Source organism: Eubalaena glacialis, chromosome 3 (assembly GCF_028564815.1).
Source record: "Eubalaena glacialis isolate mEubGla1 chromosome 3, mEubGla1.1.hap2.+ XY, whole genome shotgun sequence".
Classification (NCBI taxonomy): Eukaryota; Metazoa; Chordata; class Mammalia; order Artiodactyla; family Balaenidae; genus Eubalaena; species Eubalaena glacialis.
In genome coordinates, this window is record NC_083718.1 from 192,728,495 (window position 1) to 192,744,870 (window position 16,376).

Sequence of the window (16,376 nt, forward strand, 5' to 3'; positions counted from 1 at the left end):
TTGGGCACTTTCCTGGGACTCTGCCTGGGCGTCTCCTCCTCTGGTTGATCTTGATCTGCATCCTTTCCCTACAAGAAACCGTAATCATGAGGATAACAGCTCTCATGAGATCTGTGAGTCCTTCCAGAGAATTAGTAACTCTGAGGGTGGTCCTGGGGATCCCCAACTTGCAACTGAATGAGGTCTTGTGTCCTTTAACTTTGTAGTTGGTCTGAACTCTCTAGGACGTACCCCCATGTGTGCATGTGTGTGTGTGTGTGTAAGAGAGAGGGAGAGAATGAGTATCTGTCCCCAGCCCCTGCTCTGGTATAAATCTGTCTTCCAGAATACTGAAGTCAGAGATCCTGGGACTGGCAAATCCAATGGAAAAGATCATCCCCACCTTGTCACCTCTAAGCTCGTGCCAACCGCATTAGCTTGAAACTGTCCGAGATTTCCAGATGGCTCGGTCATGAAAGCCTCAATAAGGCACAAACCTGTGAGCTCCTCCCTGTGCACGAGCCAACACCCCACAAACTGAGAGATGTGTGTGGAGACCGGATAACAAAGCGGGTTCTGCTTCCCGTTTTGTGCCCAGACTGAAAAGAAGGCTGGAGCAAGGCAGGAGGGGAGCCCACACCTGAGCGAGACAGGTGAGGCCACAGACGACAAGGTAGCCAGCCAGCCTTGGCGAGGCACCCCCTGAGAGCAAGGTTACGTCCACGACATTAGCTCACATCTGTTAGCTGCTGGGAAGGGACCACAGGTAACCCTGGCCGTGCCACTTAAATCTGCGTACGGTGACATTTATCCAGCATTTAGCTGCCTCAGAACGCACTGACCTGAATCTATTCTGCATTCTTAGGAAGCAGCATGACGGGGATGCCAGCGTGGGGATGCGAGGAGGCAGATGCCCTTCAAGGACACGAGGATTCCTGCGGGCAGAGAGGCCAGCCACCGCGGGCAGAGGCCAGCCATTTTGTCATTCTGCTCCTTGTGTCGGCGGATCAGGGCAGACCCCACTCACCGATGGGGGGTAGGGGCCCTTCCAGCATCCCTTAGGACCCCGGCTCACCTGCAGACTCCCGCAGGTTTTGTTTTTGTGAATTAACCACCTCCCCTATCGAGTACCTTTCTCCCTCTCTGAGCCAGCCGCCTGCCTCATGGGACGGGGAAACAGACAGGGGTCCTCCGACCTTGCCTTGTTTCCAAGCAAATGCTGCTGGTGCAAAATCTCCCTGTCCCACATCTCTGAGAGCAAAACTGCATATTCATGGCTTTCAAGTCTTTCAGGTGGTTGAAAGGTGTCTGGAAGGAAGGCTAAGTGCGTCGTGATCTCTCAGGCGGGCGGGCGGGTGGGCACTCCGGCCTTCCCATGCTTCCCGTCTGCCACGTCAGCCCTCCCACCCCCTTGCTGCCCCCCCCCCCCCAGAGGGCCTTCATCACCTTTCTCGACAGCAGGGGAGGAGGGCAGCACCTTGAAATGTCTCTGCAGCCCAGGTGAAACTCAGTGGATCTGGGATCTGGTGATTAGCCCCGCAAGGCCCCGGGAGGGATGGACCTAGACTCGAGGTCAATTGTTCCCAGCGCTAATTGACTCTGCATCCAACGGTGATGTCCGTGAGAACCAGCAGAGCCACCGTCATGCCCTCTCCCGGGTGGCCTTCCCCCCATGGGGGTGGCAGGGTCCTGTGATGCTTGGGCTCGGATGCAGGCGATGCCCGGAACTCAGAGCCTGAAGAGGGTATGGTCCCCACGCTCAGCCCGCAGGCCATCACACGGCCTCAGAGGGAGAAAGCACCGAGTTAACGATGCCACATTTACGGGCAAATTCACGTCTTTGGCGGCCATCCATAACGTGTCACAGACTTTTAGCCAAAGGAGCCGAGAGGGCCATGGAAGACGCTAGAGCTTGTGAGTGAAGGCAGAAGTAAATCTGCTGCAAGAGACTAATTTACACCTTCGCTCCACGGTCTGAGTCTCGCTCCATGTTAATAAGATCACAAGCCGATTTCCACCACCCCACCCGAGCCCGGGGCCCAGGAGCTCTCAGAATAGAGCTTTTCTTCTTTGGGTCTTTCTTGCTGCCAGCCCAAAGGTCCTCATAAAATGGCATTCTCTCCATCTCGCTGGAAATTTAGCCTTTTCCAGGCTCTGCAAATCCCTGGGTTTTCATTTAAAGGACACGGATCACTGCGATGTCCCCACCGGGGGAGTAGCTTTGTCCCAACACTGCCAACCACTCAGAGCTTCTATGCCAGGATGATGTCCTGAACGTTCCATTCTGATTGGGGTTCCCTTAATACCCAAGCAGAGTGTGTTCCTTGTGTTTTCAGGGCAAATGGGGACCACGGCTGTTCCCAAAGTTCAACTGCCTGGCGCTATTTCTCCATTGGCTTCGAGTTAACATCTGTGGGTCCCCCAGATCCCAAGCCCCTCCTTTGAGGAAGCCCCCCTTCCAGCTGTCAGCTGAGTTGTGTGATATGGCTGCAATATTTCTTACGGTGATGAAGCGCAGTACACACACAGAGCTCTATAAATGTTTGATGAATGAAACGAATGGATAATGATGACGGGTACAGTGCAGCCAGAAGGCGTCGGGAGACCACTCCTGGCTGATTCTGGTGAATTTCTACCTGTCCGATGTCAGTGGAACGTGAAGGCTTTATGAGGATTTTGCTTCGTATACATTTACATCCTGACTACTGCCCAAAACGATTCGGAGTTGCTATCAATAAAAACAGAAGCACAGCTAGATTTTTTAGAACACACATACACACGATTAATTGCACATAAAAGACAGAAGCCCAGAATGGAAAGCCAAGTGAACGAGGAAAAACAAGATCAAGAAATTCTGAATGAGGCCGCCTCCAAGTCTCCTGCCAGGGAGGCAAAGAGGAGGTGGGAACAGCCGTGCACTTGAGGAGAGCTCCCTCACGCAGGTCTTTCTGCTGATCGTGAATTTGCTGAAACGTGAGCCTGTCTCATAGACCCACAGTTGGCCCCTCTTCCCAGCAGGTTGTAGGAGATTTGAAGCAGAAAATGACCTATTGTTCGCAAATGTTTTAATGTCACAGACTATTTGATTAGCCTGCAAAGCAGCCTACGGAAACTGCACTGATGTTTAACCACTGGTGAGATTCTGCGAAGGGCGGCCCTGGGCTCTCACCCACCCACAGATGTCGGCGCACAAATTCCCTCTACCTGCTTCTCCTCCACCTCGGTGTTGACACTTCACATATGTTTAAAGCCCAAGGCCAGCACCACCTCCTCCAGAAAGCCTTCCCTGACCAATCTCCCTCCACAGAGACTGTTTCCTGCTCAACACCAGTGGCCCTTTGGAACTTCTTGGCACTTTCTCTGGGTCGCAGGAGCTCTGTGTGCCTCTCGTGTGCCCTACAAGGCTCTGAGCCTGCACGTCCTTGTCGACCTCTGGGTCCTGAAGACGCCTGGCTCCTGCTAGGACCTGGGCAAATTTGCATGGGATTGACTCACGAGAGGAATTCGACGGCTGCATGGCTGTAGGGTTGTGACTACCCAGCCGAGTCAGGCAGGAGAGGCGAGCTACGAAGGAAACCTTTGCATTCTGAGGAATACAAAGTTTCCTCAGAATCTTCCATCTTCAGTTTCTTCCTATGTGTCATCACCACCATCCTTCTTTCAACCAGTGCTTCCCGAGCCCCCGCCTGCATGTCCCAGACACTTGGCTGGGTTCTGGGACAGGGTTCTGAGCAGAACACAGTGCCCGCCTTCAGGGAGCTTGCAATCCACGTGGGGGACCAACCACCAACGAGAACCAACGTCCTGCCATCATGCGGACGCCCCTCTCTGGGCCCCTAACCCCGGAAGGGCAGGGGGTACAGCCGTTCAGGAAGAAAAAGAGAGACAAAGGGCGCCGAGGAACCCAGAGGGATGTGCAGAGGAGTGATTTTGTTTCCATGTCCTCTGTGTGCCCTCCAGGATGGATCACGTCCCAACACGGTGGCTTGGGAGGTGTGCAGAGCGGAGAATCCAAGCACGGCTGCTCCACCAGGGCAGGACCTCCCGCTGCATCAGGAGGGGCGACCTTCTGCCCAGGCAGGGGCTCCTGCCTGCTTCCTCCTGGGGAGCCTGAAAGGGGCTTGGGTCCTGGAGAGAAGAGGTGACTCCTGATCCACTCCCACTGTCCAAGGAGCCTTATCTGATTCCCCTGAGTGGGTCTGACACCCCAGGTGCTATGGCTTCTCCCCTGTGGCTCTTACCACCAATGCAGATTGATTGATCCTCATGTGATTATCCCAGCAACGCCCATCCCCCTGTGGGGCTAAAGCACTACAAAGGCAGGACTGGCATGAGCTCACCACCACTGGGACCCCAGGCCCAGCTCAGCACGGCCATGACAGCTCAGCAGACACATGGAGGGAGCGAGTGAAGGGATGCCTTGTGGTGCTCCAGGAGAGAGGGGATAGGAGAGCCAGCTGGCTCCACGCCCTGGGGGAAGAGTACAGGATGCTAGAAAACAACTGACAGGCTGAATTTGGGGGTTTGGGGGGAACATCTGGTAATGCCCCCCCCCCACCGGGACATGAAATTGAAGCTGCATTGAGGTTTGTAGAATGAACTTGCCAGGCAAAATGGGTGGGGGGCTGGGGGCAGGTTTTCCAGGCGGAGGGAATAGTGCATGCAGGGTGGGGGCTGAGAGGGGAGCAGGGAGCACAGCAGAGAGGGAGGGGAGGGGGTGGCAGGGCCAGATGAGTCCGGACGAGGGGCAGCGGTGGGCAACCTCGCAGGGCTTTCTGGGCATTCATTCGACCATCATTCATTTAGCCGCTGTGCCAGGCACTGTGCTGGGCTGTGCAAGTCGTATTAGGACTGTGGCTCTCCGTCGTAGAAGCGGTGAGGAAGCGCTGAAGAGCGTTAGCAGTGGGGTGGGTCACCACTGATCAACGACCACCCTGACTGCCAGGGGCAGCACCGGCAAGAGGGGAAGGGGGACCAGGGGTGGTCGCTGATGGGACATGGGCAGTGAGCGTGCCCTGGCTGTCAAGGATGGCCCTGGGGGCCAGGCCTGAGCAGCTGGGCGGCTGGAAATACCGCTTATGTAAACTGGAGGCGGGGGAGCAGTGAGGGGGGAGCAGAGCATATCTGTGACAAGAGATCAAGAGCTCCTTTGGGACGTTAAACTCGGGATGACACTGAGATGATCCGGCCACAGTAGGACACGCTCAAGCAGTGCAGTGTGTATCTCAGTTGACATTAACCATAAACCACCATGGAGCCCAAAACTGGCTTGTGGCGATCAGCCCCTAGTTAATGAGAACTCAGAGCTCTTCAGGAGTCCAAAATAAAATCACTGAACCCAGCTTATTATGAAACCGACTTCAGTGAAAATGGGACAGGTTAGGTATTTAACACCGACATCACTTTGCTTTTTTTCTTAACAGCTGACAGTGATTATGTTAGTTTCCCCTTCAAAAGGATTTCCTGCCAGTCCACATTTGTCTTTTCCCTTAGGTGTGTACCATGGGGAACAACCCGGTGAAAAGCATGGGACTGGGAAGGAAGATGGATAGGATAGCCAGGTAGGCGAGCTTGTGCTGGTGTTTGCCTGTGCATGCACATGTATGCACGTGCACGTGCAGTGCGTGTGTGTGCACATGCCCGTGTATGCGTGTGTACCCTAGGACTGCACGTGTCTTCACGCACTGCCAAAAGCAAAACCCCACGTGCAGCCCTAATTACCTACGGACGCACGTCTAGAGAGGAGAGTCTGCATAGCGCTCTGGCGGGATCCTGAAGGACCCACATTTTAAATGCACTGAAAAGAGGCCTCGACTGTATTTCCAGGCTTCGAGGGAGTCATTCCGTCAGAGCAGAGACCATGAAGCCTTTGGAAGAGATGGTGAATCACGCCTCTGCCAGGGAACGCGCGGAGGGACCCTCAAGCGGTACACATTTCAACCTTTATACTTTAATTTTAAAACGTAATTGACAAAACTGCCTGATTTAAATGTTCTCATCTGTTAAAAAAAAAAAAAAACAGTAATAACAAAAGGAAACAGCACTGTCGTTTATTTGTGAAGAGCGCGTGGTCCCTGCGTCCCTGATGAGAAAGAGAGTGGTTCCGGGAGGGGGGGCCACCGCGGGCACGGAGGCTGGTGTCCCCCGGCCCGAAAGGGTCCTGTGGCCCCGGCCCCGGAGCCCCGAGCACCGGGAGGGCTTCAGCCTCGTCCGTGGACCTCGGTCCTGTGGCGCCGACGCACGTGCCTGAGACGAGGTGCGGGCCAGCGCGGAGGATCTACCCGAGGGCGGCCGCCCCCGGAGCTCGCGGCGGGAGACGCCCCGTCCGTTCCCCCGCGGGCCGGGTTCGCCGTGCAGCCCCGGGCCCGGCCCACCAGCACTGCATCGGTGGGCCGTGCGGCCAGGGCGGGAAACGGCCTCGCGCGCCCACCTCCAGGGACTCCAGCACCGCTCCCGGGGCCCAGAAGCCAAGGCCGGTGCCCGGGAAAATCGCCTGCCGGACCGGGGTGGAAAAGACCGCCGCCCAGGCCCTCCCAGCCCGCCTCCACGCGCGTGGCCGGGGACTGCAACGGAGGCCCCTCACGAACATGGCCGCCGCCCCGCTTAAACGTGGCGGCCGCAGAGCCATCAAGGGAGGAGCCCCTCATAAACATGGGCGCCGCCCCGCTTAAACATGGCGGCCGCAGAGCCATCAAGGGAGGAGCCCCTCTTAAATATGGCCACCGACCCGCTTAAACATGGCGGCCGCAGAGACACCAAGGGAGGCGACCCTCATAAATATGGCCTCCGCCCCGCTCAAACATGGCGGCCGAAGAGCCCGCAAGAGAGAGTTTCCTCGCAACACTGCCGTCCGACCCGCCAGCTACGTAAAACGCCGACTTTGTTGGGTCACATGACTGGATACGCCGGGCTGTGATTGGCCAGCATTCTGGTGACGTCAGACGCCGCGACGCGAGCCGAGGGCGGCCGGGTCGCTTCTCTGCTGGAAAGCGTTAGGCCGGGCGCTGGAGCTTGGCGACGGGGCTGGGGGCGGCAACGCGCCGCTCACACTCATGAGGAGCCGGAAGGTGAGGGGGCGGAGGCCGGGCGGGGGCTGCGCCGGGCGCGGCGGGGGGTCCTGCCGCCAATTTTCTGGGAGCCGAGGGGGAGCCACAGGACGCCTCGGGCGGAGGTGGGGGACCTCTGCCTGGCTCTCGACACCCGGAAGGGAGCTCCCAGGTCACGTCCTTGGAAGCGGACGTCCCCCTTCCCGACCACGTCCGCGGGAAGGGGGTCTCCCAGGCCACGCCCTTGGAAGGGCACCCCCCCCCCATACCACGCCCCCGGGCTAGGGGAGCTCCGAGGCCACGCCCCTGGGAAGGGGGCTCCCAGATCAGGTCCTGGGATGGGGGGGCTCCCTCTCCGAAGCTGGTCTGGAACCCTGGTGCTCTGACGCTGCCCAGTCCGGGGTTCGCGTGCCTCTGCTGCCGGTACCCGAGCCCGGGGTCAGCCAGCCCAAGTGCGGGAACATGACGAGGGGTCCACCCCGGAGGGTGGAGAGGATGGAGGGGCGCCAGTTCCTGACACTGGTAGCCGGCGGGCGGTGTGAACCAGGGCGAGGGCCCGGGACAGGATGCGCCCCTGCCTGGGGAGGGGGCCCTCCGGGGGTTGGGAGCCGCACCTGGGGTACCTTTGACCCGAAAGTGTGTCTCCTGAAGTCCCACGTGGTTGCGCTTTCCCAGTCTGACGTCTCTGCCTTTTGAGGGATTGTTTAGCGCGTCACTGACTTAGGTGGGTTCACGTGTTATTTTACTTTTTGTTTTCCTCACACTTCTGTTTGGTTCTAATGTAGGGTTTTAATTTATTGATTTTTTTTTCACCCTTTAGTTTTTTCCCCCAGGGGTTGCTCTAGGTCTTACCGTGTACATTGTAACTTAGCAGAATCCGTTTCAGATTGAACTAGCTTAGTTCCAGAGAGATACACAAATGTTACCCCTACGTAGCTCTGTTCCCTTAACGCACTCTGTTCCCTTAACGCACTTTTCTGGTGGTGGTAAATATTTAATGTTACAAACCCGATAGTACACTTTTACTTTACCAGCCGTGGTCATTTCCTTAGCCCAGTACAGCCTTGCTGCCACGCACCACCTTTGTGCTGTTAACGGGCATTCCTGCCTATACCGCATACGTGTATGCGACTGTCTTTTAAATCACCTAAGGGAAGGAAATAATATGAACGTAAACTGTCTTCGTGAGGACGTAATTACCTTTACTGGTGCCCTTTTTTCTGTGGATTTGAATTATCGTCTGGGGTCACCTGCTTCCAACCCAAAGAACTTCCTCTAGTATTTCTTGTAAGAGGAGTCTGCCGGAACAAGTGCTCTCAGTTTTTGTTTATCTCGAAGTGTCTATTTTGCCTTCACTTTTGAAGGATAGTTTTGTTGGATATGGTATTCTTGGTTGACAGTTTTTTTGTTTGAGAACTTTGAATCCGTTTGAATATACCCACTGTGGTCTGGCACCCATTGTTTCTGCTAAATCAGCAGTTTATTTGTTGGGCTCCCTTGTCCTAAGGAGTCATTTTCCTCTTGCTGCTTCCAAGACTTTCCCCTTGTCTTTGACTTTCAGCACTTAAACAGTGTTGCATCTGCTTATAGATCTCTTTGCAGTTATCCTACTTGAAGTTCAGTTCTTGGAGATTGCTGAGTTTGGGGAATTCCCTGGTGGTCCAGTGGTTAGGGTTCTGTGCTTCCACTATAGGGGGCGTGGGTTCAATCCCTGGTTGGGGAACTAATCCCGCATTCCGCACGGCGCAGCCAAAAAGAAAAAAAAAAAGAGAAACAGAGATTGCTGGTTTGTACATTGTTGTTTTTCAATAAATTTGTGAAGTTTTCAGCCATTATTTCTTCAAATATTTTTTCTGCCCCTCTCTCTCTCCTTTCTTGCTGGTACTCCCATTACACGTATGTTGCTGCACTTAATAGTCTCCACCATGTCTCTGGGGCGCTCTTCATTCTTCTCCGTTCTTATTTCTCTCTGTTCTTCAGCTTGTGTAATCTAGCAGTCTATCTTCAAGTTTACTTATTCTTTCTTCTGCCAGTTCATATCTACTCTTGAGCACACCCCCACCCCTGCCAGTGAATTTTTTACTTCAGCTATTGTAATTTTCAACTCCTGAATTCCCATTTGGTTCTTTTTTATAATTTCTATCTTTTTATTGATAATCTCTATTTGATGTGATGTCATCAAATCTTTCTTTGATCGTGATCTCTCTTAGTTCTTGAACACGTTTATAATGGCTATTTTGAAGTCCTTTTCTGATAAATCCAACATCTGATCACTCTCACAGGCAGTTTCTGTTGCCTGCTTTTATTCTAGTGTATGGGTCTGCTTTCCTGTTTCTTTGCATGTTTCATAATTTTTTGTTGAAAACTGGACATGTTAGATAATATATTGTAGCAGCTCTGGGTACTAGTCTCCCACCCCCACCCTGAGGCTTTTTACTGTTAATGTTCTTTTTATTTGTTTAGTGATGGGGTGGATTCTAGTGGATTCCGTTTCCCTTCCCACAGCTGAAGCTGTGATGATGCTCCTCAGGGGCAGTGTTGGGTGTGCCCACAGTCACCTGGGTCTCACTGGTTTCAGGGGGGCTCTCTTCCTCTTTCTCTGACCACACCCAGCTCTTTTTTTTTTTTGGCTGCGTTGGGTCTTCGTTGCTGTGCGCGGGCTTTCTCTAGTTGCGGCGAGCAGGGGCTACTTTTCTTTGTGGTGTGTGGGCTTCTCATTGCAGTGGCTTCTCTTGTTGCGGAGCACGGGCTCTAGGTATGTGGGCTTCGGTAGTTGTGGCTCGCGGGCTCAGTAGTTGTGGCTCGCGGGCTCTAGAGCACAGGCTCAGTAGCTGTGGCACACGGGCTTAGTTGCTCCGCGGCACGTGGGATATTCCCAGACTCAAATCCGTGTCCCCTGCATTGGCAGGTGGATTTTTAACCACTGCGCCACCAGGGAAGTCCCCACACCCAGCTCTTAAACTCCGCTAGTTGCCAGCTGATTGCTCAGTCGTTTTCAGCGATGACCTGGAGCATAAATTTTCTACAAAGGAATCCAATCACATTCTGGCTTCTTTGAAAGAATAGTTTCTAAGATCAGTGTTTGATGTTTGTTCTGACCCCAGGAGGGCTCCTCCTGCTGTGTTTTTCCCTGGCTCTCTCCTGAAGACTATATGCCTACACTTTATCTTGATTTTTCTCCCATCTGCCTTTCATCACAGCTTCCACTGTTCTTGAGGACCCCTTAGGCATGAACTTCTCCACACTCTGTTGTAAATGAAGTTGGAAGAGATTAAGAGCCCTTTGTTTTGATGCCTGCCTCTTCTCCAGGCAGAATCTGAGCCAGGGCTCCCCAGCTGGGGACAGTGACAGGCCTCTGTGTGTGATACCCGTGCTCTCAGAGCTGAGTGCTCAGGGGAGGGAAGAGGGGCAGCAGCCTGAGATCCCCTGGACTTGCCTCTCCTGGCCTTGGAACCACTGCCTCACTAGGAGGGGCGAGGGTGATGGGGCCCCAGTCTCCTTAGTGCCCTGCCCAGGCAGGAACCTCTGTTCCACGAGTGGGGCCTCGGCAGAAGGGAGCCCCTCCTCTCAACCGTGCTTGCTGGAGACTTAGCCTCACAACAGGTGGGGTGAGGGCAGAATGAGAAATGCTGCCATCCTGCTCCCCTGGGAAGAAAGCCCTCTGCCTGGGAGCGGGGGGAGGGCGTCCTGTGTGCTGACCTTGGCCGCTTGGAGTTGGGACACCAGAATAACTGTTTCTTCATTTTGCTCTTTGCTTATAGGACCATTTGCAAAGGTTTTAAATGGTGGTTTTTAATACTCTTCACCAGTTTCACTGGGGGAGGGTTAGTGGAGCACCTCTTGCTGTTATGTTGTTCTCTTCCAGCCCTTTTAGTCTTTAACTGGTCTGCCTGGAAGGAGGAAGTCCTCAATGATGGGGACTTTTTCATTTAGGGATTGTTTACGTGGAAGCAACCAGTTTGCCTAACTGAAGAGCAACGGTTCTCCAAGTTAGAAGAAAATGTAATTGATTCTTGACATGTTGGAGCAAGGGCCTTAGAGGTCGTCTTACCCACGAGTAAACTAAAGCCAAATGCCACTGGAGTTGACTCTTGCAAATCTAGTGAGGATGGCAGGTGGCCTGCTCAGGTGCCTGTAACCACAGCTCCTGGGCCTCAGCCAGACCCTCACCGACTTTACCTCTGCAGAGGGGCCCAGAAAGCTGAGGGGTGACAAGCCCACCCATGGAGCTGTGGCACCCCGAGATTTTAAGGGCTACAGTACAAAGCGTCTAGAAGCGCCCTGCTGCCGGCAGAGGGCCTGCACGGCACACAGCCCAGAGCCGGACGGCAGGCTCTCTGCTCAGTCCCTCTGCAAGCAGCCGAGGCTTTCATGCGGGTGGCTCTGGTGACCGAGCACGGGGAGGGGCTCTGAAGCCAGACATCATCACTTCGTGTGACCTCAGCAGGGTCCTCTCCCGAGTCGTCCCCATCTGCAGTGGGGTGCTGCTCCTTTTAAAGCCGCTCGGCATGAGCACAGCGCCTGTGTGTTGACACTCAGGGATGGTGGTCACTGTCACGAGGGAGCCTGGCACGACCCGGCATCGAAACGTTTGGAGTCGGACTGTAACGGGAAGGAGAGGATAGTCCGTGGCTTTCCGGGGCGAAGAATGTCTGTTCCCGACCATGGCAGCAGTAGAGCTCCAGGGAGACTGGGTGGTGCGGTGCCGTCCCCACACGAGATATTCTGTAACCTCTTAGGCTTAGTTCCTTGGGTATGACCGGCCACACTGCTGCCTGGGCTCTTTGAGCAAAGCGCAGCCCCGGGGCATCCACATCAGCGGGTCCTGCCTGGCTTGGAGTGCCTTGTTCTCGCTGTGGAAGCTGCCTTCCCCTTCCCTTTAAGTTCCCTCCGCAAGCTGTCACGTGCCTCGGAGCCTCGGTGACCTGCCCCTCCTCCAGAGGCCTCTGGACGAGATGCTGCTGTAAAGATTTCTAAACTAGCTTGTGTGCTTTCTGATCTCTTTTCTCCACTTTTGGGCATGCTGCCCCCCATCCGGCCCCGTCCTCATCCCCCAGGTCTCGGCCGCTGTGACAACAGCTGTCAAGCTTGCCCTCCGCTACGCCCTCCTCCCTATCACCCACCTCTCTTACTTTCAGGTTCTCACTTGCGCTTAATGTATTATTTTCTAAGTGTCTGTGGTCCCCATTCTGGAACAGAGAGAGCGGTCAGTGGAGAGGCAGGTGAAACGCGAATGAAGCCCCGGTCTCGTGAGCTGGTGAGCTGTCGCGTTGTCGCATCAGGTGCTGAGCTGAGTTTTGACAGACGCACCAGGTTGTTGGCTGCAGGCAGGCTGAGGGAGGCACGGGCAGGAACTCCCTTCCTGTCTCTGCTGCTTTTCTGAAAACCTAAATTATTCCTAAGTAAAATGATTGTAAGTTTCATTGCTTTAATTAATTCCTTTCTTGTTACTGGAAGACTTTCCTCTGCATTCCACGTGAGATGGCGGTGGGCTGGTTGGTTAGTGCTGAGGCCTGTCCGACAGCAGCTAGAGCTCCTTGAAGCTGAGGGGATTAGGCTCCCCTGTGATTTCAAAGAGAGGGTTTGGGCGGGGGGAGCTTTTGCTTTTTCACCTTTGATCAAGAACCTTCTGAGCAAGGATACAGGCTGCTTATTCTAAACACCTGCAGTCAACTGAACATCTATTTACTTACAAATGGAGGTTCTAAAAACATGGGAGGTAGGGACAGAGTATGCAAGCTTCCCGGATCATGGAAATGGGGGATCAGCACCTTCCACCCAGCTTTGTGCAGATGTGCACATTCAGGCCACAGTGTCGGGAGTTCCCTGGTGGTCCAGTGGTTAGGACTCGGCGCTGTCACTGTGAGGGCCTGGGTTCAACCCCTGGTTGGGGAACTAAGATCCCACAAGCCACACAGCACAGCCAAAAAAAAAAAAAAGGCCACGGTGTCTTTCCATGGTCGATAAAAACATGGGGGTGGGAGGGGCCATCTTCGGGGTCTCTGACCAGCCTCTGGTCTGGGCCAGCTGGCAGGTGGAGTGCGGTCGTCAGCGCGCCTCCGAGCCCGGAGCTGCTTGGCCACATCGGCCTCGGCCCAGGAAGCCCGCGTCGCCACGTCTGCCCGGACGGCATGTCAGGTGAGCCTCAGCCCCTCGGAGACAGGACTGGACTGAGTGTCCACCTTTCCACGAAACGTGTCATGTTAGAAAGCCTTGAGTGTGGCAAACAGTCCAGAGGCGAGGTCACAGGGCTGTCACCATCAGAGGAGGACCCGCCCTCGGTGCATGTGCGCCCCACCCACCGAGAGCTGTGGGCTCAGCGGCCTCTGCTGGGCAGCCTGAGCGACGCTGGCACAGGCCATGCTGCTCACCCCGAAGGGCAGGTGGGGAGGCAGGGGACCCCGTGTCTGCAGCCAGGGGCACGCAGCCGTGGTGGCCCGGTGGTCCCGGTTTCCGGAGCTGCTCCCTTGAGCCGCAGCCTGGCGGCCTGGCTGGACTTGGTTTCGCAGCAGCAACTGGCCTGGTTTCCCTCCTGGGGCACTGCTTGTTAGAGCTGCGCCGAGTCAAGTTCACGGCCCTGTTGAGCGCCCGCTCCTGCCACGGAACAGAGAGTCCTGCCTCCTCAGAGCTCACAGCCCAGCAGAAACGAATGGAAGCTGGGTCTGGGGTCATCATTTTACATGTCAGGGCACCCCTCGGGGGACAGCGTCAGTCTGGACTCCGCCCCTTTGGCGGCAGACGATGGAAGGACCCTGTCCTATAAGTTGTGGCTCCAGCAGTGACGTCGTTTGCTGTGAGCAGGATTGCCAGCCTCTGGGGTTGAGGCTTGTTAATTATTTGCCATCTGCTTCGTAACCTTCAGCGTGTCTGGTCTTCCCTTGCATTTTCTCTCCTGACAGCCTTCCTCATCACACAAAGCCACCGACAGGCGAACGTCCAAGAAGTTCAAGTACGACAAAGGTCATCTTGTGAAGTCAGAATTCCAGAAAGCCATCCCCCAGAGTGACAGCACTGCTGCGCCCACAGCGCCCCCCGAGACCCCAGGTAAACGCGAGCCTCTGGCATCGGCCGAGGATAGGGCCAGGCTTCCGGGAAAGGAAGCCAGCGGCTCCGCTCCTCAGGGGACCGCAGGACTCCCCCGGGGGCACTGTGGGGCCATGAGTGACGCCTGCCCTGCGGAGACTGAGGACAGGCCGCCCCCGCCAAGATGCGGGGCCCCTGCGGGAGGAGAGTCGGACGGTGGCTGCCCCGAGAGGGACGGGGCGGCGGCGGACCTGGAGCAGAGCCACACGCCCCCGCTGCAGATGGACAACAGCGTCCTTCTCGACGACGACAGCAACCAGCCGATGCCAGTGAGCCGCTTCTTCGGAAACGTCGAGCTCATGCAGGTAACGCCTGTGGCCTCTTCCCTGGGCAGGCAGCCCCCAGCAGACCGCACGCCTGCTCACGGCCCCAATTCACACGTGTGAGTGCCGCCCGGTGCAGATCAAATGCAGTAAGAGCTCTAACCGGGAGGAGAGAACAAAACGGTTGCTGATGTGGGGCATCCCCCGCACGGAGCTGAGAACCGTTGCCATAGCGAGCGCGGGTGTGGGCGGGCTGGCCGACGTGAGTCTGGACCCTGCTGCGGGGTGTGAAGTCGTGGCCGTGGTTTGTGGCTCTCTGGGCGGTTCCCCCGCATTTGCCGGGCTTGCTTTTGCTTTTAACCCAGAGTCTTTCCTCTCTCCCTCCGTCACGCCGGTGGGGTGCACGCTCCCATGATGGGGGGACCGGAGCCCGGAGATTCCTCTCCCCCTCCGTCACGCCAGTGGGGAGCATGCTCCCATGATGGGGGGACCGGAGCCCGGAGACTCCTCTCTCCCTCCGTCACGCCGGTGGGGAGCACGCTCCCATGATGGGGGGACCGGAGCCCGGAGATTCCTCTCTCCCTCCGTCACGCCGGTGGGGAGCACGCTCCCATGATGGGGGGACCGGAGCCCGGAGATTCCTCTCTCCCTCCGTCACGCCGGTGGGGAGCACGCTCCCATGATGGGGGGACCGGAGCCCGGAGATTCCTCTCTCCCTCCGTCACGCCGGTGGGGAGCACGCTCCCATGATGGGGGGACCGGAGCCCGGAGACGGGTGCTCGTGCTGGGCAACCCGTGCCTGAGGCAGGTGTTCTCTTCCCTCCAAGGACCTCCCGCCCGCATCGTCATCCTGCCCTTCGATGAGCAGACGCGAATTCAGGAAAATGCATTTCAGAGCCAAAGACGACGATGACGATGATGCCGATGGTACAGAAACATAGAGGGTGAGACGCACACGCTGATCCTCGGCACGTTCAGTACCGTTGGCCGCTTCCCAGTTCAGCACATTAGAGATTTATACCAAACCTATCTCCAAGAGTCCATGCTTCTAATCAGAATTCAGAACTGACCCACAAAGGTCAGCAGCGCAGAACGCCACGTACCCGCGGGGAGACTGGCGCACGTGAACTAAAAGACCTTTGCGTGCAAAGCTACTGTTTCCACGGTGATGCATTTTCTCCCATCTGTACCCACGTGGTGGTGGTTCCAGCTAACTTCTCTCGTAAACGAGAGATACCTCTGTAAAGGAAACTCTTAAGCTTAGCTTTGAAAACGTGCAACTTTATTTTCCATAATCAAAATTTGATCATTCTTGTGACGGATTCAATCCCAGTTCTTAAAGAACTCTCCTTTATTTCTGTATATGAAGCTCATGTTTACCTTGGACATTCAGCAAAATCCATATGGAAAAGAAATAAAATATATTTTGAAAATATTTTTAAAGAAGGCTTATGTCCCTAGAGCTGTATTCCTTTCTAAAATGCTGGACAGCCAAGTGGAGAAAACAGATCCTGTCCTGTCTTAACACGTGCAAGGCTGGCTCAGCTTTGCACCCATTAACCAGCGCCAAGAGCTGAGAGCGCAGGGCTGTGAGCTGGAAGGGACACGGCCCCTCCGCTTGTGAGGCTGTGGGATTTCTGAGATGGTAGGTGTTCGGCACATTCCTCGCCCCGTGTGGTGTGGGGACCAACCATCCAGCGACGCCGCGCTCTCCTCCGTGGTGCAGTGTTACCCGATGCACCTGCCCTGCCGGAGCTACACTGCCACTCCCCCTGTCTCAAGGAGCGCCTGGTGACACATTCTTGCCAGTGGACTCCGGAGAGGAATGTGGGCCTGCTTGTCCGCTGCCCCTTCCTGTCACCAGCTGCTGGCAGAGGACACCAAGGCTGGGGACTAGGAGAGCGTCCAAGAGGGAGCCTGGTCCCCGGGTGACAGGCACAGGAGGAGAGCTGCCTGCAGTTCCGGAGGGCCGTGCTGGATTTTCACGAGTGAGCAGCGGTCCTAC

At 55.7% G+C, this 16,376-nt stretch overlaps 1 protein-coding gene across 2 annotated transcripts; it reads left to right on the top strand.

Moving 5' to 3' along the window:
- Nucleotides 1–6,933: 6,933 nt before the first annotated feature.
- C3H1orf174 (chromosome 3 C1orf174 homolog) lies at nt 6,934–15,777 on the top strand. Of its 2 annotated transcripts, XM_061187163.1 has the most exons (4): nt 6,934–7,046; nt 13,053–13,163; nt 13,925–14,413; nt 15,199–15,776. In XM_061187163.1, the coding sequence occupies exons 1-4, from the start codon at nt 7,032–7,034 to the stop codon at nt 15,310–15,312; spliced, it is 729 nt and encodes a 242-aa protein (XP_061043146.1). In that variant the 5' UTR covers nt 6,934–7,031; the 3' UTR covers nt 15,313–15,776. The 2 variants fall into 2 exon arrangements, with proteins under 2 accessions (XP_061043146.1, XP_061043145.1); XM_061187162.1 differs by lacking the exon at nt 13,053–13,163 and having other exon boundaries at nt 6,939–7,046; nt 15,199–15,777.
- Nucleotides 15,778–16,376: the final 599 nt, after the last annotated feature.